At 38.7% G+C, this 24810-nt stretch overlaps 2 protein-coding genes across 2 annotated transcripts; one reads left to right on the top strand and one right to left on the bottom strand.

Annotated features, from left to right (window-relative positions):
* On the top strand, positions 1 to 3511 carry LOC108773261 (F-box/WD repeat-containing protein 9). The gene is made up of 7 exons (XM_018539013.1): positions 1 to 374; positions 596 to 755; positions 1224 to 1366; positions 1613 to 1854; positions 2254 to 2503; positions 2577 to 2852; positions 3319 to 3511. Exons 1-7 carry the CDS (start codon positions 297 to 299, stop codon positions 3406 to 3408), a joined length of 1239 nt encoding a protein of 412 aa, XP_018394515.1. The 5' UTR covers positions 1 to 296; the 3' UTR covers positions 3409 to 3511.
* An 8354-nt stretch (positions 3512 to 11865) lies between these two features.
* On the bottom strand, positions 11866 to 13986 carry ITP (ion transport peptide). Its single transcript, XM_018539011.1, has 2 exons — positions 13613 to 13986; positions 11866 to 11986 (listed from the first exon to the last, which is right to left on the bottom strand). Exons 1-2 carry the CDS (start codon positions 13984 to 13986, stop codon positions 11866 to 11868), a joined length of 495 nt encoding a protein of 164 aa, XP_018394513.1.
* Between the last annotated feature and the right edge of the window lie 10824 nt (positions 13987 to 24810).

Below are 24810 nucleotides of genomic sequence, written 5' to 3'. Positions count from 1 at the left end.
GTTAATTTTCTCGAAAAGAGATAAATCGAATATAGATCGATCGAGATACATGCATTTCTTTTGCGACACCCTGTATAAGTGGTGTCGCTCGTGTACTATGTACACTATACAGCGATGTATTCTTACAATTAGCTGTATAAGGAACTCGATAGCAGGTGATCGCTATCGTTTGAAAACACGACAGATTAGACATCGTAAACACCCCCGTTTAAAACGCGCTCAGTCTTTGTTGAATCGTTCCGTTAGTCTCGAGCAGATCGAATGAAAATATTCAGATTCGCACGGTCCGAGGAAAAATGGATGACGAAAATGCAAGCTGCTCGCACGACGGCGAGGATGATGAACAACTGTCACTGCTGGATCTCCCGGTCGAGGTTTGTACAAAAAAAAAAGAACGAAGAAATTTTTTCGCGCGCGCAAAATTTTTTTTTGTTTTTAAATCACCGCTATTATTTCGTCAGTAGTCGCTTTTCGATGGAGTTAAGTGTGTTTAAATGGGGTAAAGCGACGATATCGACTTTCTCTCTCATTCTTTCCGACCGCAGCATCATCTGTTTGATTGTGCATTTAATTTTTTTATTGTCCTACATTTCAGATATTCCTGCATATATGCTCCTTCTTAGAGGCGTCGACATTAGTACATGGTTTGAGCCTAGTGTGCAGACAGTTCTACCTAATTTTAAAGGATGATTCATTGTGGAAAGCACGAATTAACCATACATGGCCGGATGCTAGCTACCCACTCTTGCGTCCTGGTTAGCTCAAATTGATAGCACATTACGCCTTGCACGACCACTCATATTGTAAATAAATGAAACACAGTCTATATTCCACGCCAGCGCTGTTCGAACTTGTGCATGCATATGTAGGTTGTACATATATCAGTTGTTTATATCGCGTTAGATTTTATTTCGTTTTGCATTTCATTTTTGTTTGTCTTATAAATCTTTAAGCAATTGTATGTTTTACAAAAAATATTATATTACATTACGTTTCTCGTTTATAAGAAGTCAAACCAGTTTGAGCAGCTCTGTTTACTGCAATAATCTGATATGCATAAAGTAAGAACTTGAATAGAAATCATCTCAATCAAGAATGTGCTTGTAGTTTATTTGTTCTTGATTCAAGTTGTATGTGTATGTATTTATTTATATTTGATATTATAATACAAGTAAGTTTTTCTCATATTTCTTTGATATAATATGTCATGTGTGACCTTTCAGCGAGACCTGACAAACTGTTTTGGAAATTGTCATGTGTTGCGATCGAAAAACAAACAGCGCTATGGAAACAACGGGATTCCATGGAAAAATTGATAATTGCGAATGCACAGTACAGCACAATAGATGCTCTGTTACTGATGCACGTAGGTAGTATATTAAAATTAAATTATACACATATAGTAAAAATATATTTTATACTTATGTTAAAAAAGATCTTTATTCAACCTTTTTTGTGTTGAATTTTTAATATATTGAATGTTAATTTTACTAAAGTAATGTGCTTCTACAATTTGCTCAAAAATTATGTTAATATTCTTTGTATTAATTCTTTATAATGTTTGTGTTATTTCTTAACATATTTATAACGATATGTTGATTTTTATTCTCAGGATGGAACCACATGTATAGCTGGTGCGAGAGATCGCACCCTGGTTTACTGGAAACTTCCCTCACACGAGAAACTACCCTCTCATGAAATTGGGAATTCTGTCTGCATAGATTCCGCGCATAATGGATGGATCTGGGATCTGACGGCGATAGATAACACGATCTATAGTTGTAGTTGGGATCAGAGTGTCAAGTCATGGATGCTAATCAACACCGGTCTCGTTCAGTTGAGAACTTACGAAATGTAAATAATAGCAAAACTTTCTTTCAAAATCTTTTTACGATAAAAAGCTGAAAGATTATTCCTGTTTGTGGAAAAAATAATTATTTCTCTCCGGATTATTCGAATGCAATTCAGTAAAACTATTTTTTAATCGTGTAAACTGTTTCTTTTAATTGTTTAGTGATAAGAAGAAGATAAGTAATTCTCCGAGCGAAAAAGATAAGTAATTTCTGTAGGAGAAATATAAATAATTGTTTTCCTCTCTCTCTATCTCTTTAAATTATCAGATGCAGATATGGCATTTTGTGTCTCGCTTATTGATAAATGATTTGGAAATGCGATTCTAAAGTTCACTTGCCGCATTTGTTGTATCTTATTATTTTGAGCATATTATTTTAATATCTAAATTAAATATTCCAGGAACGTGCCGGGTGCACTATTATGCGTGTCGTCATGTCCAGAGCAGACCCTCTTTGCAACCGGTTCGTACAGCAGGACTATATTCGTGTTCGATTCGAGATCAGGACATAAGCCGATCAGGCAGTATCGACCGCACACCGGGGCTGTGATTAAGCTGGCCATGAACTCGGAATACATCTTGTCCGCCAGCGAGGATAAGACAGTGTCCATTTGGGATCAGAGAGCTGGACGGACTATGAAGTCTATCACAGTAATTTCATACCGTAATTTTGATGTCATCGCGTAAAAAAGCGCAATTATGATATCACAGGTGTACTTCTTAGATTTCAGGAGAAGCCTTCCCCATGTGTATGAGCATGCAACGGGATTGGGTTTGTGTGGGTGACAGCACTGCGAAATTGCACGTGCTAAATCCAAAGAACGATTTCGAGTTAGTGAAATCTTACTCTACCGAGCATACGAAAGGAATAACGGGGGTGCATCTGACGCATGGATGTCTGATAACAAGCTCCACGGATGGTTACGTCAGAATTTCAAGCCCTACGGATCCACCGAAGCCTATTGCTGCTTTGCTTTCGGGATTCGGAGAGATTGCCAGTGTAAGTATTACTTGTGCGTATACAGAAAGATCAGGTATGTTGAAGTATCTGAAAATTTAGCTGCACAGTACAAAACATTTCATATTTGTATTAGAAGTGAACCGGATTCTTGTTAAACTTTTGCATTGAATTCTTTTTAAACAATTAGGCAAGTAATGATGGAACGATCGTCGGCAGATCTTATAATTAACAATACTTTTGAAAATAGTAAAATATTCCATTATTGAAGTAATTTTATTAATCAGTTTAATATATTAATGCGTATAAGTATTTTATATACAATTTTATACGTATGATACAATAATTTTATATAAATTTTATATATAAATGTTGATTATCTTCCGAATTGATAAAATTATTTTTAAAATGTACGATATTTTTATAAATCTATAATATCTATATCTGTATAATATATATCTGTATATTATAAGATATACGTATATTTTTCATGTATTTTATTTCACAGATGGATTACCTGAATGGTATTCTCGCGATATCTGGCATCGATATCGCAGTATGGCGACCAAAGTCGACGTTTTCAACGAAACATCAATGAATTTCTATACATGTTCTATAGCTATTCTATAGCTATATTGCTTTGATATATACATACATATATATATATGTAATATATTCTTAGTTTTTACTAAGATACTATTCAAACGCTCTCTCTAACATAGAATGTAATATATACTATTTTGTGCGTCATTTTGTTTGTTTCGTTGAAAATTCGTTTTAGTAAAAGCTTTACTAACATTACTTATAATTATAGCGCATTCATATATGAAGTTATCTTTTACATAAGAAGAATAAGAGAAAACGTATTTTTATAGTACAGTTAAGTTCTATTTGAATATAATATATTTTATACAATTATCTCGCATATCATATTATCGTATTATCATGTTTGTCATTTTGCAGATTTTCTTATATGATGTTATATTTTATATATTAATATATTTTAATATAATTTATTTTTTCCGCACGTAAAACTACACCTCGAACATGTGACTCGAAAAGCGACGTTTAGGGACTTCGAATATCAGACGCCTGTTTATAACATTTATAAACAAAAATATAAGTCGTGTATTCGAATAATAAAAGAATTCCTCATCCGAAATTTATGCTACTCATCAACTGAATCATCGACCTTAAATAATCATTTAGGAATAATTTTGATGCCATTTTGATGTAACCGTGACTTTTCGTTCCGTTGAGGAATCTCGCGAGAAACACGGGACGGAATTCAAACTTTCCGGGACGTCACGTGACGTATCGCAACCGCACCACGTGATCTGATTTCAAGTGATTTACATTGGCGATTAGTTTTTTCATACTTGCGAGAGAGACGAGTCGCGTTGATTGACGGATGCTTTTGTTTCGCGCTAAGGGCGAACAAGTGCCCTAAGTTTGCTTGTCCATACGCGTGTGTGAGGTAACGTCATCGCGGCCGTATCGTATCTTATCATTCGCGCGTTCGTGCCGCTTCACGCGCTCGTCCGAGAGAGCGAGCCGAGTTCGTGATCGCGTACGAAGAGGTTAGCGCTCGCGAACGCGACGGCGCCAAGTTCGTACAGGTAATCGCGGGAATCTTCGGCGGCAAAATTGTTCGAGAGCGCAACGGAATCCTGAATCTTCTTGGAGAATAATACAGGACGTAACAAAGTGGGTACCAATTAAGGCAACAGTGGCTTTTGCTTTCAGCAACGAAATTGCTGATTGAATTCACGGCGTTGACGAGATTGTGGTAAGTCGAACTTTGATGTATGTTAATTTTACAACGCATTAGAATTAAAATCTGCGATAAGCTCAATATGTAGCAGCAAAAATCTTTTGAAGTATAAAAATTAATTTTACTCAATTTTAACATTCAACATATATATGTATAATTTTACAATTGAAAAAATTAAATAAAAATTATATATATTTATATAATTTTTTCAATAAATTAAAAAACATACACATATATTTAATTAATTATTAAATGGAATACATTTCAATGTATGACAAATGCAAAGTAAACATATAAAAATTAAATACATATGATGAAAATGAACGAGCGATTACAAGGGAGGGAAGAGGGAAGGACGTACGAGATTTTATGGTGAAATTAACAAATCCGTTATATTGGCTTTTGATTCACCCGTTTATTCACGCAAAACAAGAATAGACTTGGATATCCGTGTCGTTAATCGTATTCATTGTACACATCTGTCCATATACACACAATATCGCGCGTCATACGCATCCACGAAATGCATATACGAAATGCGGTGTATACACATTACATATTATATGTATATATAATATAATTTTACTTTAATTGGATAGGATACGATTTCTCAGCCCTTTCTCATCTTCGTTCTCGAATTTAGTCGCGTATAATGTTTATCTGTATGCGTATATTATATATATATATATATACGAGTATTTTCCTCTTCGTATTTCCGGACGCGTGTATTACACCTGTTCTCTGTTATTCCTGCGTGTACGCGCAGATAAAAATATCCCACGCGTGTGTCTCGTTACCGTCGTTTGCAATTGTGAACAAAAACTATCCGGCGAAAGTCGACGGTGTCGCGTAAAAGTGTACACACGTCGTCTGCTCACATGTCGAGTTCATTCATATCGGAAGGGAAAAGAACTAAAAATAAATGGCAAAAAGAAAGAATGAGAAGAACGGAAAAACGTATCCGCAGTCATGCGCGCACGCACAGGTGTTTTCCCGCGCACATCGACGAAGAATCAAATCGCAGCCTGCGACTCGCGTCGACAGGTGTGAAACGGGAAGTGACGGATTAACGCTCGCAATAACGAGTTCGTATACCTATTTCATCGGTCGACGACGTTTCGTCCCGCGAGAATTGTTCGCGTGTGTATCCCTTACAGAAATTACGGACATTTACTGGAAGGTAGTGATTAAATTTACTTAATTAATTGAAATAATTTGGAGCACTGTATAGTTCAATGTTTTTGCTATGCAAAATGTGGATATAGATCAGGCGACGTCTGTATAATTCTCGTCGTGTTAATATTAATATAGCGCGAATTCAAAACCCCTGGTGTTTATATCAAGTATATACACCGTCATAAAGTATGTGCATTTAAAATCCATGGTATATTAAGTCCATCTTATATCGGGTGTTTATATCAACAGTACCATAATGCAGCTTTAAAACTCATTGATAAATATATATTGATGTTATCAACAGATAAGAATTCTATAGACACTGCATAAAGTTAAATCCACACTCATACTTTTTAGTGTTTAATACTGAAAATAAGTAGTTAATTCTTATCGATAGTATACCATCCAAGAGACATTTTGGAAATATCCTTAAAACATAGAAACGTTTTCTGGTTGTCTTTAGAACGTTCCTTGGAGACTTATGCTGTGTGAGATGTAATCAATCACTACTTTTCAGCATTAAATGGATTTCTGTAAAGGATATGTCATCCTCCCGGAGATTCCTTATTACTTTACAGTGAACATAATATTCATCTATATGAATACAGCTGTCGAGGCACGATAAAATATTCTCAAATAAAAAATTGTGAAAGAAATATTTCTGCGAGAAACATGCGAAAGTAGGATAAGTATTTTTCTGCGCGAAGTGCGCGCTATACTTTTTCAGTTTTTCATTAAAAATTATAGTGTTAAAGGACTCTACCTGTCGATGCTGCTGCACATAATTGTGTGCTGTGCGCGTCATTCGGACGATGCTTTTACGTTTCATAAATAAAAACGCTGATTTTCTGATGCGCCAAAAAAACGCGCATGCTCGGAGATTCAGGCCGGCTTCAGGGGGAAACACTTCGGAGTGCATGAATCAAACTTGCAAATTTTATATCTTAAACAAATAATATAAAAACCGCAACAAAATCGGACAGCAAAAAGTAATACAAAATAGATACAAGACTATCTAGACACATATTGAGCGCCGTGTAAATATGTGCCTCTCGATCTTCCTGTCAAAACTTTTAACATAAAAAAATTACGAATTTGTTGACGCAGCCTTTTTCTTCGCGATGTGCAAGAAATGAATGCAAAATAGATGCAAATATAAAATAAGTGGAATGTATGATGGAGCAATTATACAAATTTGAGCCTCCGCCTCGAAGTGTCTGAGTTTTCGAAGACCGTATACCTGACGATCGCAGTGACGGAATGATTTCAATACTGATTTTGGAATGATTCATAATTCTCTCAGAATGGAAACAAGATGTCGCAAGGCACGGCGGGATTTCCGTGGGGCGCGTCCTCCGGAAATTGGAAGAAAATCAGGAGATTCAGAAATTTTACTTTTAGTAAAATCAAAAGACTCAGAAATTTCAAACTTTTAAACTTTGAGAGTCGGTTTCACTAATGCCAGTTGATATTAATTTTCGTTTAATTACAATCTTTTCCACTGTCTAGAAATAAAAAATTAAAAGATTATAAACTTCATTTAATCTCGTCAATTTGATACAAGTTTAATTAAAACTGAAGATTTTGTGGACAAAACTGATTGACAAAAACCTTCCAAATTTTAACATTTCAGCTGAGTTGCTTCGACATTTTTTCCATTCATTGGCGTTTAGTGAGACCGACTCATACTGTGTGCCATTCTTTTCTATCTTGATTTCTTTCAGGATAAATAGTACCTGGTCATACTAATTTTCTCCCAAGATTGTTTTGCATATTGTACACTTAGACAATTATCCAATTAAACGTTATGGCTTTGAGGACGCGCGTCCTACTCCGCTACGCCCGGGGACACCGCTTCCTTGGCTAGGTACGCGCGCTAATACTCTTGCTTCGTTACGTGTCGCTTATACATAACTTAAGAACGTGAAAAAATAAATAAATACTACGCGTTTCGTGCGCGACTCCGTCTGCCGGACGGGCGCGGAAGAAGACGCTCTCCGTTGCTCGCGACGTCGCTCGCAAATAAAGTACAGGATACCTCTTCATCTATCTGCGTCTGTGACGAAGCTTTTGAGAATGACTGTGTTCAGCAGAGAGAGAAAGTTTTGCTGTAAAATTCTTTAATACGATCGGTTTATGCATTTAGATCCAGTGAGAGGAGCTAAGGGCGAGACCTATCATGTTAAAAAATTTTAATATTAAGAAACAGTTTCGAAGCTGCTTTACTCTAAAAAATATTGATGTAGGCTACCATGTGGCATTGATATAATTCTCATTACGTTGATATTAATATTAACACCAGCATAATTTAATACCATAGATTTTAAATCCACATGATAATGGTGTTGATATAAACACCAGAGGTATAATCCACACCATGTTGGTGTTAATATTAATTTTTTTGTGTTAATTTTTTAGAAAAAAAATATATTCCTCTGCTGAACGCAGCCATTGTCACGTATACATTCGACTCGCGTATAATTGAATACCGTTGGACATTGTCAGCATCTCTTCTACCGTGACGCCCGATGCGTTTACCTCGGCGAAAACGTCGTCATATAAATTGCAATAATAACAACAATAATTCTACTATGACATAATATTAATAATATTAATAATGCGGTCGCGGTTTGAGCGACCGATGGACCTTCAATCTATTCTTCTTCATTATCTGTTTTAAAATTAGTCGAATAAAAAAATCTTTTCTTTCAAATATTCGCCAAATTCCCGCGTTTATTTTGTATTGTTTTTCCATATGCCTAAAGACATTAAATATGTATATATCTGTGTTACGCGATGTATTCTAACCACCGACACTTTCTTCGTCCGTCGCGCGTACGTTCTCTATAAACGACTAAAGGCTCATTAACTAAACAACAAACGGATGAAGGATGGCGATAATAATAAAAAGACTTAAAAGTATAATCGAATAATAATAATATAATAATAAAATATAGATTACCGTTATTACTACATAGTGATGAATGATGGCGATTAATAATTAATGATTAATCGAATAAAAAAAAAAAACGAGTGGCGTGGTGCGCGAGAGCGCAGATATTTTATCGACTAGAATTCGTATAGATTCGCTGTGTGAGTGTATGTGTGTTTACTTGTATGGCTCAATCGTATCATTTCGCTTCCCGTGGCTTTCGTTATTTAGTATATTATTGTGTAACTTCGTTCTTCGTCGTGTCAAGCAACAACGCGACTCACCGCGAAGAGGATCTCTCTTCCGGTTTCCCTGCGAATTCTCTCAATCGTACTCTCGTCGCACCGCGAGTACTCGCCGATGTTAGAACAGAACGATGTTCGCGATATCCCTCGCTATATTATACGTGGACACCGAAACCACGTCTCGAGTTGGCAGATGGATGAATCGCATTGATCGCACATTCCGGGTGTGGCCGTGAATTTCCCTCCGCGAAATCTTCCTGAACTTCGTAGACGTCGTAAGTACTACCGTACCGTTCTCCAGGTCGTTTACCATCTCCAGATAAAAACTATCCGGACTCTGACAGAGATCTTAACGATTTCTTCGGAATCCGGAGATCGATACGCGCGGTTCGCTCGGCGTGTTCGCTGTTCTCCAACGCGACGTTCTGACTCATCCCTCTTCAGGTTGAAGAACGGTATCGAATTAAATCTCGTAAAACTCGAGACTCCTCGAAATTCGCGGAACAACGACGATCGTCGCGCCGAAGTCCTCCTCTTCGTTCTTCTTGTAGTCCTTTTTCGAGACCGCGTTCTGCATCGATCTCCTTCTTGGTCTTTGCATGTGTATATGTATGCGTGTACTTGTGTGAATGCATGCATGTATGTGTGTGTGTGTGTGTGTGTGTGTGTGTGTGTGTGTGTGTGAGGATGTGTGTACCGAGTGATGTGTCTCCTTCGTGGTGCGGCGCGTCGTTGCTCCGACCATGTCCCGTTTACTTCTTGCGACCTAGGTACTCGACCATCTCCTGCAACCTTTCCTTCTCGTCCTCAAGCAGCAGCGCTTGGATGCAGCTCGTGAAGTATTGTGTACTGAAGCAGTCTTGCCTGTAGTGGGAACAAAGATCGAGAACAGAAAAGTCGATTAGTTGATTGGTGAATATCAATTAACCATGGCATTAAAACTCGGACGTGATGCGTTTCACTGGATCTGTTCGCAATTGTTCCGTAAATAATCCAAAAACTTTCGTCATGGCCAAATTTGACATTAATTTTGAAATTTAAAAAGTTACAATTTTTATACAGATTCAATAATAATATATATATATATATATATTTGGTGCATTTTTATTTATAAATTTTGAAAACTGATAGAAATTTTTTACAATTCTGATATTCGCGAGCAGCACTTCGAACAGAAAGCTTGAACATTTTATGTGCATCGACATTTTATATTGATAGGCACATTTAGGCGAACAGGTCTGTGATAGTAATTGTTAGTGCGTAGGGAGGCATCGGGACACGTGTGGGAAGGCATCGATTGTGTTTCGCACTCTACATCAAATCACGAGTAGAGCGTGAATTGTTTCGCATTATAAAAAAAATCACAAAAATATTCAAAAATGTCAAACAGCGCAAAATCGCAGACATCGCCACCTAGAAAAAAAAGTATTCCTACGTCAATCTGCCAGCTTAATCATCGTCCTGAAAAAACATTGACGAGGCGCAAAAATTCAAAATGTAAAATATTTGTTCGCAGACTCGCAAAAAGAGGAGAAAAATCGTTGTCTCCAAAAAGTCAAAAGGTACGTCAAAGTGCACTCACAATCAGACAAAAACATTGTAATTGCAACTATAAAGGTGACAATTACAAGTTTTATATGTAGAATTAATGTACATAATTAAATATATATTATAATTAAATAATTTCATAGTTACAGTAACTACAAAATAATTTTTTCAACTATGTATGTCAATTTTACATAAAACTTATATAGGTGTCAATTTTATAGTTGCTACCAGTATTCTTTCTCTGAATGTGATAATATGAAGTCAGAATGTACGAGATGATGCTGTATATTACGTTGCCAGCGCGCGATGCTGCATTTTGTCAAATTAAATTATAAACATAATTGTCATACTAATTATTTATCTCTCTCATTAATTGTTCATATTGTTCAAAATTTATTTTAATACTCGCCAACATTTTCGAAAAAGATACTATAATGTTCTTTATAATTTCTGTTACGATAAATTGCAATACATTATCTTTTTCTATTGCAGCATTGCTCGCTAGTATAAGATTTTTTCTTTTTCTCTTTTTTCTCTCTTGCGTAGAATTACCTAATATCTCATACTCATTATCTCGGTGCGAAGATACTATAATATATTCGATGGATATTCGTCCAGGGGATGGTGTCAAAATGCAACGAAAATATAATTGAAAATAATAGCAACGGGAGTAACAAATATATTAAAAAAAAGGGATAAGTAGAAACTCGATCAACCCCGATATCTATTCGTATTTCTATTCACAACTTAATCTCCCCTATACAAACCATTAATACACAGAGTGCTTTTCCTTTAGTGTTACAAGTTGATACAAAAGTATCATTCTATCTTTCTTGACATTCCATAAGTAACAAAGACAGAACGATACTTGGATCGACTTGTGTCACCAAATGGAATGCATCCACATTCGATAACGCATTTGCTATTTAAATCGGCGAATAATTTATTGAATTACTCATTATTAAAGTATTATCATTTATTCAGTTTCTAAAGCACTTGCACGTAATTTTTATCCAAACACCACTGCGATTGGTGAAGTACAACTCGATCACTTAATGTTATATTTATGATTTTTATACGCTTAATATTTTATATTACTTGCATCATGTAATCGAAAACACGTCGATTTTCCCGTAAACTATTAACATTACAAATATTACAAGATGTTTACGTACAATCGTTATATGCAAAAATTGCGTGAACAAATCGGAATTTTAATGTTTCCGACGAATATGGAAGTATAATCGAGACGAGAGCAGACGAGGAAGGATAGTGGAAGTGCAAGCGGACACAGTTAGTTCTTTATATTTGCGAAAAGCGGAAAGAACATAAAAAGGGGCACATAATGGGAGAAATCATAAACTAAAAAGAAAAGGCTACCTAAACCCCAGGATCAGCTCCGTGGAGTTGCTTGATCCACATTTGGATCTTTCCGACCTCGTCCGTTAGCAGCAGAACGTCTAAGCATCCTTTGAAGTAGTCCGTGGTGAAACATTCCTTCCTGTAGAGAGTTAAAAGAACATATCAATTAAATCACAATTAACATAAGTTACATTCGTAGACAGCAGCTCGTAGCTCGAAAATCCTGAAAAATGTCTCGCGAATAATCGTATAAAACATATCGCTCCTCCCTTATACTTTAATGAGTGACACAACTTAAAAAAATTAGGCTTCCAAAAGAAAAATTTTTCCAATCTGACTTTTAAGTACATGAGGAAAGAATATTTTCATTTAGCGAAAACATTTCATTATTCCTCCAATATTTTTCAAGTTGTGATTCACCTCGACACATCGTGGTCTTTTCTCGTTATTTCACGTCTTGACAAGAGGATGAAAATTTTTCTAAATTTAGCTACATTCCGTTACGTGCGGAATTTCGAGCTAGCCCGTTCGTCAGCCCGTCTCTTTTTCACGTTGATCCCGCTTGCTCGTCAATAATAGAATCTCTTTTGAGACGGCCGTTAAGCCGGCTTAACGCGGCGCGGCACAAACGGCAGGTAGCAGCGGATGTGCGTTGGTATTCGCTCACACGAGCTATAAATAGAAGAGAAATCTCATTCCATTTCGATACGCGTGCCGACGTATGGTGAACGCGTGCGTGTGCGTGTGCGGCGGTACCAGAGAGCAGAGCACGTGTGCGCCGTAAGTACGTGTACACGTACAAAGGTATACGTATTCGTACGTACGTCCACCTTGGCCGTTGTTCCCCGTCGACATTTTTCAAGGTAGAAATCACACGGCGGAAGTCATTTACGAAATTGTCTCACCGCGTGTCAGAACTCGATAGATTTTTCTTTGGCTGGTTTCTCCCCGCGATATTTTTGCCAGAGATCCCGTCTCAGCTCGCGAGATGAAGCTCGTATATTATGCATAAGGAGAAATCACTTCTACGAGACTTACATCCAATTTTTCTCCATCGCGTCTGTTTCCGCGTAGAATCCCTCGATTAAGCGTAAAATATGTATTTACTAATTTGAATTCTCCGAGATCGTGGAGCTTTTGTTTATGATTAAAAAAAAACCGAGCTCGCGCGTCTGCACCCCTCAAGTTGATCTTACGAATTGCAAATGACGTAACATGAAAATTATTAATTAGATCTCGAGGAATAAACTGCTAATTAAATATTTAAATATATTTTTATTATGTGTATATTTATTTGTATATTTTTTAAATAATATAATATTAAATGATAAATAAAAAATAATAGCAAAGGTATAAACTTTTCGGAGTACATCCATGTGAATATTAAATATTTTTAGAATAAAATCAAGATACTAAATTAAAATATCTTAACGGATTATCAAAGTCTCAAACTGAAATTAGCATCCAGTTGTTTATCCGTTTAAATTATTCCAAACGCCAAGAGTTTTAATTATCCAGAAAATTTTGCAAATTTCCTGACAATATCTTGATTTCCAGTTTCGTGGCAACCCCGTGATATAATTCATAACTTTAAATTCCTCCTTATGTCAAGATTATCGCGTCTCGTATCAATTGCGTTATCGCGGACGATTGAGAATATCTCATCTTCCATCGGTTTACGCTCTAAATCACCGCGGAGCAACAGCAGCAACGCGCGGTCTGTCGGTCGCGAAAGTATCTAGTCATTGTGGATAATTAAACGTACTTGCAAAGCATGTGCAATTGCGGTTCCCGGAAGAGGTTGTAGCAGTCTTCGCAGATGCGGTCCAGACGGGCGAAGATGCTCTTGTCGTACACGCCCTTACACTGGATGTCGAAGAACGACCTTTTGCCCAGAGGATGGCCGCTAAGGCTGGCGGCGTCCGCGCCCAGGCCGATGCAGGACGAGATCAACAGTAACGTCAGCGACCACGTGAGGACGGACATCAGTAACGGACACGACGACCTCGCGGACGACGACCTCGACGACGACGACGTCGACGTGAGTAGCGTCGAACACGAGGAATGATAGGCGGCCGATGGATACATCGCGAATTCGTCGTTGGATGATGACTGGGTGCTCTGCTGCCGATGCATCATCTGAAAAAGAGAGCCATACGTCATTAAATTGCAGTCTCTTTTCTAATCGCGGCTTAAAAATAAGCCGCACGCCACACTCTCGAAAATATTATTTGATTATAAATTTCACAGTGATCGTATAGGTATTTCATAAAATGCAAACGTGTTTTTGGATTTCGTCAGACAACAATATTGTCTTTGTAATCTCTGTTTCAAGTATTTCATGCGTTTTATGCTTACAAATTTTTCATGTGTTACTGTCTGTAAAGATACAGAAAGTAGTTTGCACGTTAATTACAACTCGCTTATTAGCGCCAGCTGCCAAGAATTCCGTATTTATAGAGACCGCGCTATTTACTCCTACACACCTGTGTCTAGATTATTTGAATGATTAATAGATAATGGAAAAAATATGCGTTCCAATCGCTTAAAGTCACATGAAGTTTTATTTGTGCTCATATGACGTATCACTATTTAAGGACTTATATTTATTATACAGAATCACACAGGCGTAATATATATACATATATATATTTGTTTATGTGTATATTTTTATCATTTAAATATACTCTATATACATATATCTAATTTTATATATATATACAATTAATTAAAGTTAAAATTAACGCGACGATGACATAGCAACGAGAAACATTCACATGTTATTATGAATGTATCCTAAATTCTCTTTGCGTCGTTAGAAATGTTTGTCCGGTTTTTGACATATACCAGGAATGTGTTTACAGTCTCGTCATTATTTTCGGCGTTTTTTTGTCTAATAATAGATATGTTCGCAACCAAATTAGACGAATCAAAGCTAAAAATAGACATCTTAAAGCTGAAGCAAAACTGGCTATTTCAGCTATGCCTTCCTTTAAGGATGAATGATTCCAAAAAGGCCCCCCTGGCCTGATCGTTTATGGGATCGCAGGTAATAAATCGTGAAGTGAATCAGCCCACTAGATGTAGAGCGAAGCTTCTTGAAAAATTGTTTTCCAAAGAATCATTTCGCACGCTGCGAAATGGTTTTCTACTCCTTTCCTTACTTTCCTATCTTTCTGTCATACCGCTTTATATTTTATATCAGACTGAAGCAATCATGCAATCCGAAGGTATCTCTCGGAATGAGATGTTTAAAAATATGATCTCTGAAACCGGGGGTTTGACCTCGCGATTCGACGTCGTTGGCATGACTGTTCATCGAGAACACTCGTATATATATAACGACGGACATTCGCATGTTCAGGTATACCAATATACCTCATCATCTTCTCGCTCTCCTCCTCCTTCTCTTTCGATTGACCGAGCCGGCAGGCAGGCCCGGCCTGTACACACACACGCACACAGGTTGAGATGTAAAGCAACTCTTAACCAGTCCTGCAGCAGTCGCTGTGAATGGACCACACGCAGGTAGGCTCTACCTGTAAACGTCCTCAACCGACAACTTCATTAACCGAGGCCCCAACGCACGATCACCACACGAGGGGGCCCCCCTTTCTCACTCTCTTTCTTTTCGCCTCCTCCCCCTCTCCTTTCCCTGTGTCCCTCTTTTCCCTCTTATACGTCTGTATCGTCATACCATCCGTAGTCCGTCCCACCTCTTTTCTTCCTCGTCCCACCCGCCACCTGCACACACGAGAGCGAGCGTTTCGCCCGGTTTCTTCTTTTTTCGGAACATAATCACCGCTCCCGGGTGGGATCTTATTTTTAGCCGCCCGGACGATTCTCGGAACTTCTCCGGCAACCGCTCTCTTCTATATATCGGCGCCTCCACGTGGTAATTGGCCGTAGGCCGATAATTTGCCCCCAAAGTCGCCCGCATCCTGAGATCGTTAAGACTCTCCTCTCACTCTCTTCCGTTTTCTGCCCCTCCTCTCTCTTTACCACCCTCCCCCTCTCTCTTTCTCTCTCTGTGCTCTCGTATAGATTTCCAAAGGTATAACCGCTTGTCTCTGCAGGAAAGAATGGACATGTTCCGAGATCTGTCTCATTTCTCTTCGGGGATCGACTTTCTCGGAACGTATCCGGTGTGAACCTGCCATCAGAGCGGCATTGTAAAAGAATCAGAATCTCTCCATCTATAGAACCTCCTCGTTTGCTACTTAATTAATTTGAATCTATCGTTAATTTTTGTAACTATATATCGCGTAATCGCAATGGCTTAGCTGTTATAGAATTTCCAGGCGTCCTGAATAAGGTGAAAGTAAATACATGTCACGAGTGTATGTAAGCAGTACTGTCTGTTTAATTAATTTAATTGCATTCCGTATAAGTATATCTCGTGTCTTGAAATATTAATATGATCGCGAATTGGTTAGAGACGTACGAGAAAGGAAATCAATATTTCGCAGGTTACACGTATTTCAAGATAAATCTATTAACAGTAAATAAATGTTCACGCAGCTCGTAATTTACAAATCAATATACAGAAATAACAACAAGCATGATACAAGATAAGATTGTAATGTGTTAAGTAATTTATTAGTATATGTTCGCGTAACGAAACTCCAATTTTATATAAATACAAAAGATACTACATCTATTTTACTAATGAAGATGTTAAGAGCATTTAATGTAACAATATTTTTATTATTTTTGTTAGCAAAGTGTTATTTATAAGTTACTTGATATCTTACAACATTTATCTTAAATGTTGCTCATTGTTGATCTTTACATTGCTTTGAATTAAAAAAAAATAGATACAATTTTCTTCATATTTATATATGTAGAATTGGAGTCTTGTTACGGAACAAGTATTCACTGTAAAAAATAATAATCTACGTACTTATAAAACGTTAAGTTATATAATGAATACGTAAATTATCAATTAAATGACGCAATTAAAAATGTCCTATAGGCGACAAATTTTACTCAAGATATATTTAAACGAAATATTTAATTTGTAAACATGTACTTTCTACAATCGTGGATTTTTCTTCTTTAATTAGGGCAGAAAGAAGGGATTTATAAACATTCGTCGCAGTCCCCTAAATAAATCTCCTCCGTTATCCTTATCGCAGCTCTCTCGTTTCGTCTTCGTTGGGGGACCCGATCGGGATAACGCGTGTGAAAAAAATCTGAGGGGACTGACGGGGCGCATAAAGACGTCATAAATTAGGCCCAGTTGCACCGGTACATTTTAAGGTGTGGGGGAACTTTAACTTTCCGCTTGGCCCCGATTTCGATAATGGCAGGAGGTCCTCCGTCCGGATTTAAGCCCGTGAGGCCTCTTATCTTAAATTTCCCGGTTGCATTGACAACCGGACCACACAGGGGCATAAAGTGCATCGATATATGCGTCGCGAAACCGTCGCTCTCGCCTCCGACACCGCTGGACCGCGAGAGATGGTAAGTCAGCCGGCTTTAAAAAAAACGGTACAGCCTGCGCACAGGGGTCCGGTTGGGCCGATCTCACGAGGCGAAACACATTCGACTTACTTACAGGCAGATTACATTATATTTTGCACCGACGGACGGCGCAAGAACCGGCCGTTCCGTAAAAATCCCCATGTGTAAATAATGGCGCTTTTTAACCAGCAGATGTGGAGCGACTTATGAAGGTATCCGCCGCGCGATAACGCCCTGCAACGTGTGCTCACTGTAATTTACGAAGCAGAATTGGTTAGCGGCTAATAAAGTATAATAAAGCGAAATCCCTTAATCGACGTGCTCATTAAGAAACGGCGACGTTCTTCAGGCACTTGGTTCGAATTTTTCCCAAAGAAACTCGAGGAATCCGGACACCCTCACATTAGGAAAAATTTCGGAAAATTATAGACAAAATCAGAAGATTCTGATCATATCAAACAGAATTTTGGTTATCTCGAGACTAAAATTATAATAGATTTAGGCAGGACATTTTGATTTGTTTCCATTTTCAACTACACACACACAATTCTAATTAATGCAAACAGACTTTTTTTCTGCGCTAGATATTTTTTTACAAGATTTTGGTAAAATTGTTTCAAATTACTTAACCCGACGTATTTACAGTTTCTGTGAGCAACCTGTAATGGAGTTCTCTTGAATTAATTAACTTTTGTTATTTACGAAAGACATTTTTTCGTAAAAATCGAGACGACTGCAGTCAATTGTGATTGCGTAAAGACGTACATAGAAATATGTTTCGTAAAAAGCTCGTGATATCAATGCGTCGTGTCGATATAGCAATGTTTCGATTATGTCTCTTGCGAAAAATCGTCGCTATATTTAGAACGGCCTGTGGGCGTAACACAGAGATCGGGTCAGTACAACTTATTCCGCTTTCCGTATAGAGATAATTCGAATGAGAACTAATGTTCTAACTAAGTTGTGCCGCAATATCGCATGATGACATCGAACGAAATCAAAATGTCAAAATAATGAAACAAAAATCACATTCCTCTTATTTTTCAACCTAAAATAGCAGTGAAAGTTAAATTCTGGTATCATTAATCAATATCACCACACAATAGTCTCATCAATAATTCTTTTCCAAATTTTCTATTTTATCTAATATTGATTTTATGATTAGGTTAGAGTTATTCTAAGACAATTGTCTCTTATGTTTTTTTAATACATTGAAGTTAATAATACAAATAAATCATAACTTTTTTATTTGATAAAATTAACATTTGAATATTTAGTATATATTGATTTTATGATAAGGCGCTAGTTATTTGATAACAAAATAAAATACTATCGTATCCTTTTAGTAAATATGTTTAAATTGGCGATAAAAATAAAGTTTGAAAATTTAAAATACATATAAAATCGTGAGTTATAAGGAATAATCTAAGAAATGGTGTACCTATTCTCAATATTGCAAATCGATATTCTAGATAGATTCATCCCTTTTATAGATGTCATTTCGGATTTAATAATGACATAACTTATGCACCTTACGCTGTATATAAAGGAAAGTAAAACACGTAGAGGGTGGCACAGCGAAGCGAACGGGAAAAGATAGAAGAAATACGAAAGCGTACCGAGGGGTGCGCGAAGGGAAGAAAAAGTCAATGGAGACCAGTTGCTCGATAGGTGAGGTCTTTCCTCGGTTCAATCATGCACGGTGTGCAATCTACGAGGCTCCTTTTGCAAAAAGCCACACACTCTACCCCGCAGCGGCTCGTTTGCGCATAGCATACGGGGTGTCCAGCAACGATCATGCTGTCCTCGAAACGTAGCATGGAAACTTCACTTGAGAATTGATAAGAGATCTGCCTGTGTCAACTACATCGATATCATTCTGTATGAATATATCAAAAATCTAATCTGCAACGTATATATATTTTTAAATAATTCTTCGTTGTTTCTTTATTAAACGACAACGTTCAATTAGCAGCGCGCTTTAAATTGTAAGACGAAGGATTTAAACAGCAAGTCCAAAATGAGATATAAGATATTTTGAGGACGTCTAAAACGATGTCTAGACAGTATTTGATATTGCCCAATATTATTGACCGTTTGAGGGCTATATTGAGCCTCTAGACTCAATATGCACTGTTGTGTAACGAACAGAGCTACGCCATGCGTATCAAAATAGTATATTAAATATAGTCAACAAAAATGAGAGAGAAGGAGCGTGAAGACGGCCAATCTCCCTCTCTTTTTAAGATATTGCGATTGGTTGAATAGAAGGAGTGAAGGCCATCTTCGCGTCCTATTTCTCTCATTTCTGTCGACCAATTTTACACACGAATGGCGCCTCGAACGGCGCAGTCCATGCTTTATGACTTTATGTCTTTAGTTATGAATTGTTTAACGGAGACATTAAATAATATTGCGCAAAATAATCGTACAATAATATTACTTTTTTGGTTGATTTTAGATTTCGTGTTATTCTAGGAGCTCCGAATTTGAACGGCATAGATTCTCAAGAATGTCACATTCTTTTTCCGATTAATCTCGCGTTAGGGGATCCGAGGGAATACGAAAGATTTTCGAGGATGGACAGGATTTCTTTTGTGCCACGTCGCGTCGATCCCAAAAGTTCAGAACTATCGCGCCTAATCTAATCTCAATCCTCCGATCGCTCTGACTTGACAGTGTCAACGACCTGCGTTCGCGAGGTCCGCTCGTCGTCACGATGACATTAAGAGGATCGGCCTCAGGTAGACGTATGCGCGTGTATCATGCGGGGCCCGTCATTACCTTGGGAGGAACATAAAAGCGGGATAAACAGCCGTACGCCGAAAGAGCGGCGACTTTAAAAAGTCACTGTACACGCCGCGCCGGTGGGGCCTTCCGCAAAAAAGTACCGCGGTTAAGGAGGATAAGAAGAAGCGGCGAAACGCGTGCAATTACCGAAACGCGTTCCTGCAGGGCTCCCTCGGGGGAGAAGACGAAGAGCATCCGCGTGTCCTGCACGCTCTTGTCGTGGGCAACGGCGAGAAACGAACGGGGGTCCGATCGGAGGAGGAGGAGGAAGGGTAACGGGAGGGAGAGAGGGAAAGCCCGAAGAAGAGAGCCGCTCGGCGGTATCGTTAGATATATCGGCTCTCCTCGCCAGGTGGTCTTTTTCTCGTGCCGGATGACTCAATCTCGTGAGGAGTTGCCGGACAGGATCTCTCGCGAGGGGCCCCCTCGCCCCCTGCCCCGCTATAAGGCCCCCGTGAGATCGTGATGCGCCCGCACGACCGCCTCGTTTGTGATACGTATGAATATACGCATATACACGTACGCACGTACGCACGCACGATGGACACCATGTAGTCGGTGTATACGAGTGGTGTACATACACCGTGCGTCCCACGATGGACCCGCGCGCTCGTACATCGTCGAACAGTAATGACTCGCGGCATCAGTTGGGTACGCCGCCGGCGGAGTCATTCCAGAGTCGGGAGATAACCGTCGGAGATATCTCTCGAAAAGCCTGTTCGTATTGAGATGCAAAATTTACGCATCGAAAATCGAGTCAGTGGCGAGCCTTGGAAGTTTATTCGAAGATGCGCATTTTTGTGTGCGGCATAATAAAATCCGTTCGTTTTATGTTCAGGATGTAGATTGACGTTAATCTTAGTTCGACTTACTCTTCATCTTTTTTTTCTAGTTTTAAGAATTAGAAAAAGATGACGAGTCGAACCGAGATTAAGTTAATCTACATCAACGGAAACGGTCGTTAATCGCACTTGTGTGTATATTTCTATCAATATAGATTAGCTTTAATCGCGGTTTAACTTATCTTTAGATAGTTCTAAGAATTCGAAGATATATAGGATACGTTAAATCGAGATTGAAGTTAATTTACCTTGGTAAAAATGGACATCGGAATCGTTCAATGCGAAATAATGATGCCCGCAGGGTCTGTAAGTTTATCACGATAGCGCATAATGATTGCATTTTAAGGAAACGTTGATTGACATCTCTTAAGATGTCAAACTATTATTTGTGAAGGATACGCTGATGACAAAGTAATTGCTGTGGAATAATTATTGTGTAATTATTGCGGAAATTTAACGACCGTGAATAAAATAATCATCCTTTTATATTACAATATGTGTATAATAAAATTTGCATTCAAAACGTTCTTACTCTTTCCACACTCGTCTCGTTTGAGAATTAATTATCACACTGACAATGAAAAAAAAAAAAGCATTTAGTATTCGTAACTTGACTATAACTGTATGATAAAAAAATAATTACGGTTAGAAGCTTCATTTTTATAATTATTAATGCCTCGATGATATTTTAGTACACTCTGAGAGAGAAAAAATGATTGTATATAATTACCATAATTCAATTTTAATTTCTAGCGTAACATTATTAAATAAAATTATCTATCGAAATTGCATGAACTTTCTCGATTATCTAATATAACGGACTTGACCTGTACCTGCGGTGTCTATGTGCAGATCGGCGAAAGAGCGCTCGCCGTAATACGCCGCTCGTTCACCGTGAACGCATACACGCGTGCCGCACGCGGCGAGACGCACGCGCGCACCAGCCTGTGGCCGGATTGTGGTTTTTGCACGCGTATGTGCGCGCGGGAGCGATGAGAGAGGACGAGAAGGGGAGCGAGAAAAACGAGAAGGGGGAGATCAAGATGTCGAGAGAGTCGAACGAGGAGAAGGCGAGAGGAGGGACGGGCCCTCTAATTAGGCGGTCGGCCGCCGCCGCCGCTGGGATACCATGTACCACATAACATATGCCATGCGATACGTGTGCTACACACACGCTATATACCGTTCGGAAGGGAAGAGAGAGAGAGAGAGAGAGAGAGAGAGAGAGAGATAGAGAGAGAGAGAGAGAGAGAGAGAGAGAGAGAGAGAGAGAGAGAGAGAGGTGAAGGACGGAGACGAAAATATGGAGAGGGCGGCGGAACGAAGGGGCCCCCAGGAAAGAAAGAAAGGAAAAAAAAGGACGAGGCGGACCGTAAATCAAGCGGCAACGAGGTACTCTCCTTCTCTTCAGGGGCCTCGCCGATCTCTTTGACGTCCGCGGACCTACCTGCCTACCATCCCGCCGATCCCGCGTGCGTGCGTACGTGCGTGCGTGCATGTATACGCGAGGGGGTAATCACTTGATGTAATCGTGGGACGGAGTCCCTGAAATCATTATAAAATTTATATGAAACTCCGATATACAATCCGATAATTACGTATGCAACTACAAGAAATAATTGTATTAATAATAGATGAAATCGTTTATTTTACCAAATGACTGAATATGTGGTCAGGAAAATTATTTGTCATCGAATAAAATTATATAAAATCAAATGATATATCATGTAATCTGTGTGGGACAATATTTCAGACAGTGGTTATCCCCCCACGTGTATACGTGTACGTGAGAATAATAATGCGCGCGTGTATGCAAAGGGCCCATCCGTCGTGTTTTCTTCCAACGCGGTGATTCGGACCCTCGATACGCACCCCAGAGCGGTATCGCCACGAATGATTTTTCTCTGATGAAAAACGTGTTATTAGAGGGGTGGAGACGTATTTGTTGACCCTCCCTTAGCCAGGGGCACCGCGGTGTTTTCCTAGGCCGGGTGGTCCGAAGATCAGTCACGTTCGGTTTTCTGTTTGTTTTGTTTTTTTTTTCTTTTTCCGACAATGAAAGTGTCAATGATGTTACAAGATGCAGGAGATTCGCCGGAAGGAAAATTACTTGGAACGTATTCGTATAAAAGAGAGCATGTACTTAAATCTGGACCACCCTGCGTAAAGATCATGGCAGCGTTACATTATGTAACTACTATACGTAAGCACTTGTCGCTTAAGGATTTCTCCGAACGAAATGTCACGAAGGTATCATTATCGACTACCACGATTAACTCTACGAGCTCGAGAGTAACTAGGCAAAGAATAATCAGGAATCTATATTTCCCGCGCGACTTACATTTCATTGCAACTAAACTGTACCATAATTTTATTCTTTTATGCGTAATCGTACGTGCAACATAATGGTACAAGGTCCGCCGACAATTATTTCACGACAAGTCTAAATAAAATAATAGCTGCGTTTATTTTCTCTGTTAAATTAGCGAACGCTCAGCGATATACATATATGATTAGTTCCTAGTTCCTACACTTGGATCCAGCGAAGAACTAAAGACAAGAACCAATCATATTAAAGAATAACTGTGCCCTCACTGTGATCAATTTTCTTTACCAAACGAAGCCATTAGCTGCGTTTTGTTAGACAGACAGTACAGAATAATAAAAATATGAATATAATTCTAAAACAATACAAATGTTAAAATGACTCTTCCCTAACTGAAACCAAGGAAATAGAAAATTATCATTTTGGTACCTTTAGCAGTGTTCTAATGAAATATTATTAACCGTTCTATTGAACACATCAAGTATAAAATAGTATTTAATCCCATTATATAAAGATGGCTACCAGCATCACGTTTCAATTCGCTAGATGTTAGCAGTCTAGTGTGATGCATAGAAATCTGTGGGACTGGCTAATGATCTACCTATACTACACACAACCGGCACTTAGAACATATCCAATCGTTAACACGACGTGAGTCATTAAGGCTCTGTCCGGCACGATCAGGGAGGTCAGACCATACACGCGTTGCGTAGAAAAGTGCCTCCGCCGAAAAGATAAAGAAGAGAATTCGGACGAATGGCCGGTGACGAGAGAACATCCCACCGAAGTTGCCGCCGATTATTTTCGTGGAAACAAATCTCGGGATAGGAAAAGCAAAATCGCGCTTTATCGCCCACTTTGTTAACGCGCGAGAACAGAGGCGGCGGCGACAGCGGCGGCACCAGGCACCGTAGAATCGATGACGTCAATCCCACTCGCGATAATTATATAAGGACGGTTCTATTGGCCTTTGTCGACCTTTGCGCATTCACGCGATGATTAAATGCTAAGCGATTCCGATCGGCACGGCGATTCGTTCGGGTCCATTAATCGAACGCGAAATTTTTCACGGGTAAGACGCACTCGCGGCGGCGTCTTCGCCCACCGCGAGATCTCCGAGCGGCGTCGGGAGATCTCCAACGGAGAATCGATTTATCTCCCAACCGCCTCCGGCTCTTCTTGCGCCGTGTTGCGTCTGTAATTAGCGACGATGATGTTACCTTCTGATATCGGGTCGCGGATTGTATCACCCCGCGGTCGAGGCAACGAGCCTCGAGTTTCGCCGAGAAGAGAGAGATCTTTTATACATTAATCGCTCCCCCACTAATATAGATTAACTTTAATCTCTCCTTGTTCTTCTTTTTTTTTTCTAGTTCCAAGATTAGCTTTGATCTAAGGTTCAACTTGCAAAATTTAAGAATTAGAAAAAGATGAAGATTAAGTTGTGAACCGAGATTAAAGTTAATCTACGTTGATAGGAGCAGACATAAGAGAACGAAGTAGAACACGTAGATATTATTTTATAAATTAGTAAAGTAT

This window comes from Cyphomyrmex costatus, unplaced genomic scaffold, assembly GCF_001594065.2.
Source record: "Cyphomyrmex costatus isolate MS0001 unplaced genomic scaffold, Ccosl1.0 scaffold20, whole genome shotgun sequence".
NCBI classification, from domain to species: Eukaryota; Metazoa; Arthropoda; class Insecta; order Hymenoptera; family Formicidae; genus Cyphomyrmex; species Cyphomyrmex costatus.
The sequence above is the reverse complement of the archived record's forward strand: the minus strand, read 5'-3'. Positions and strand labels throughout refer to the sequence as shown.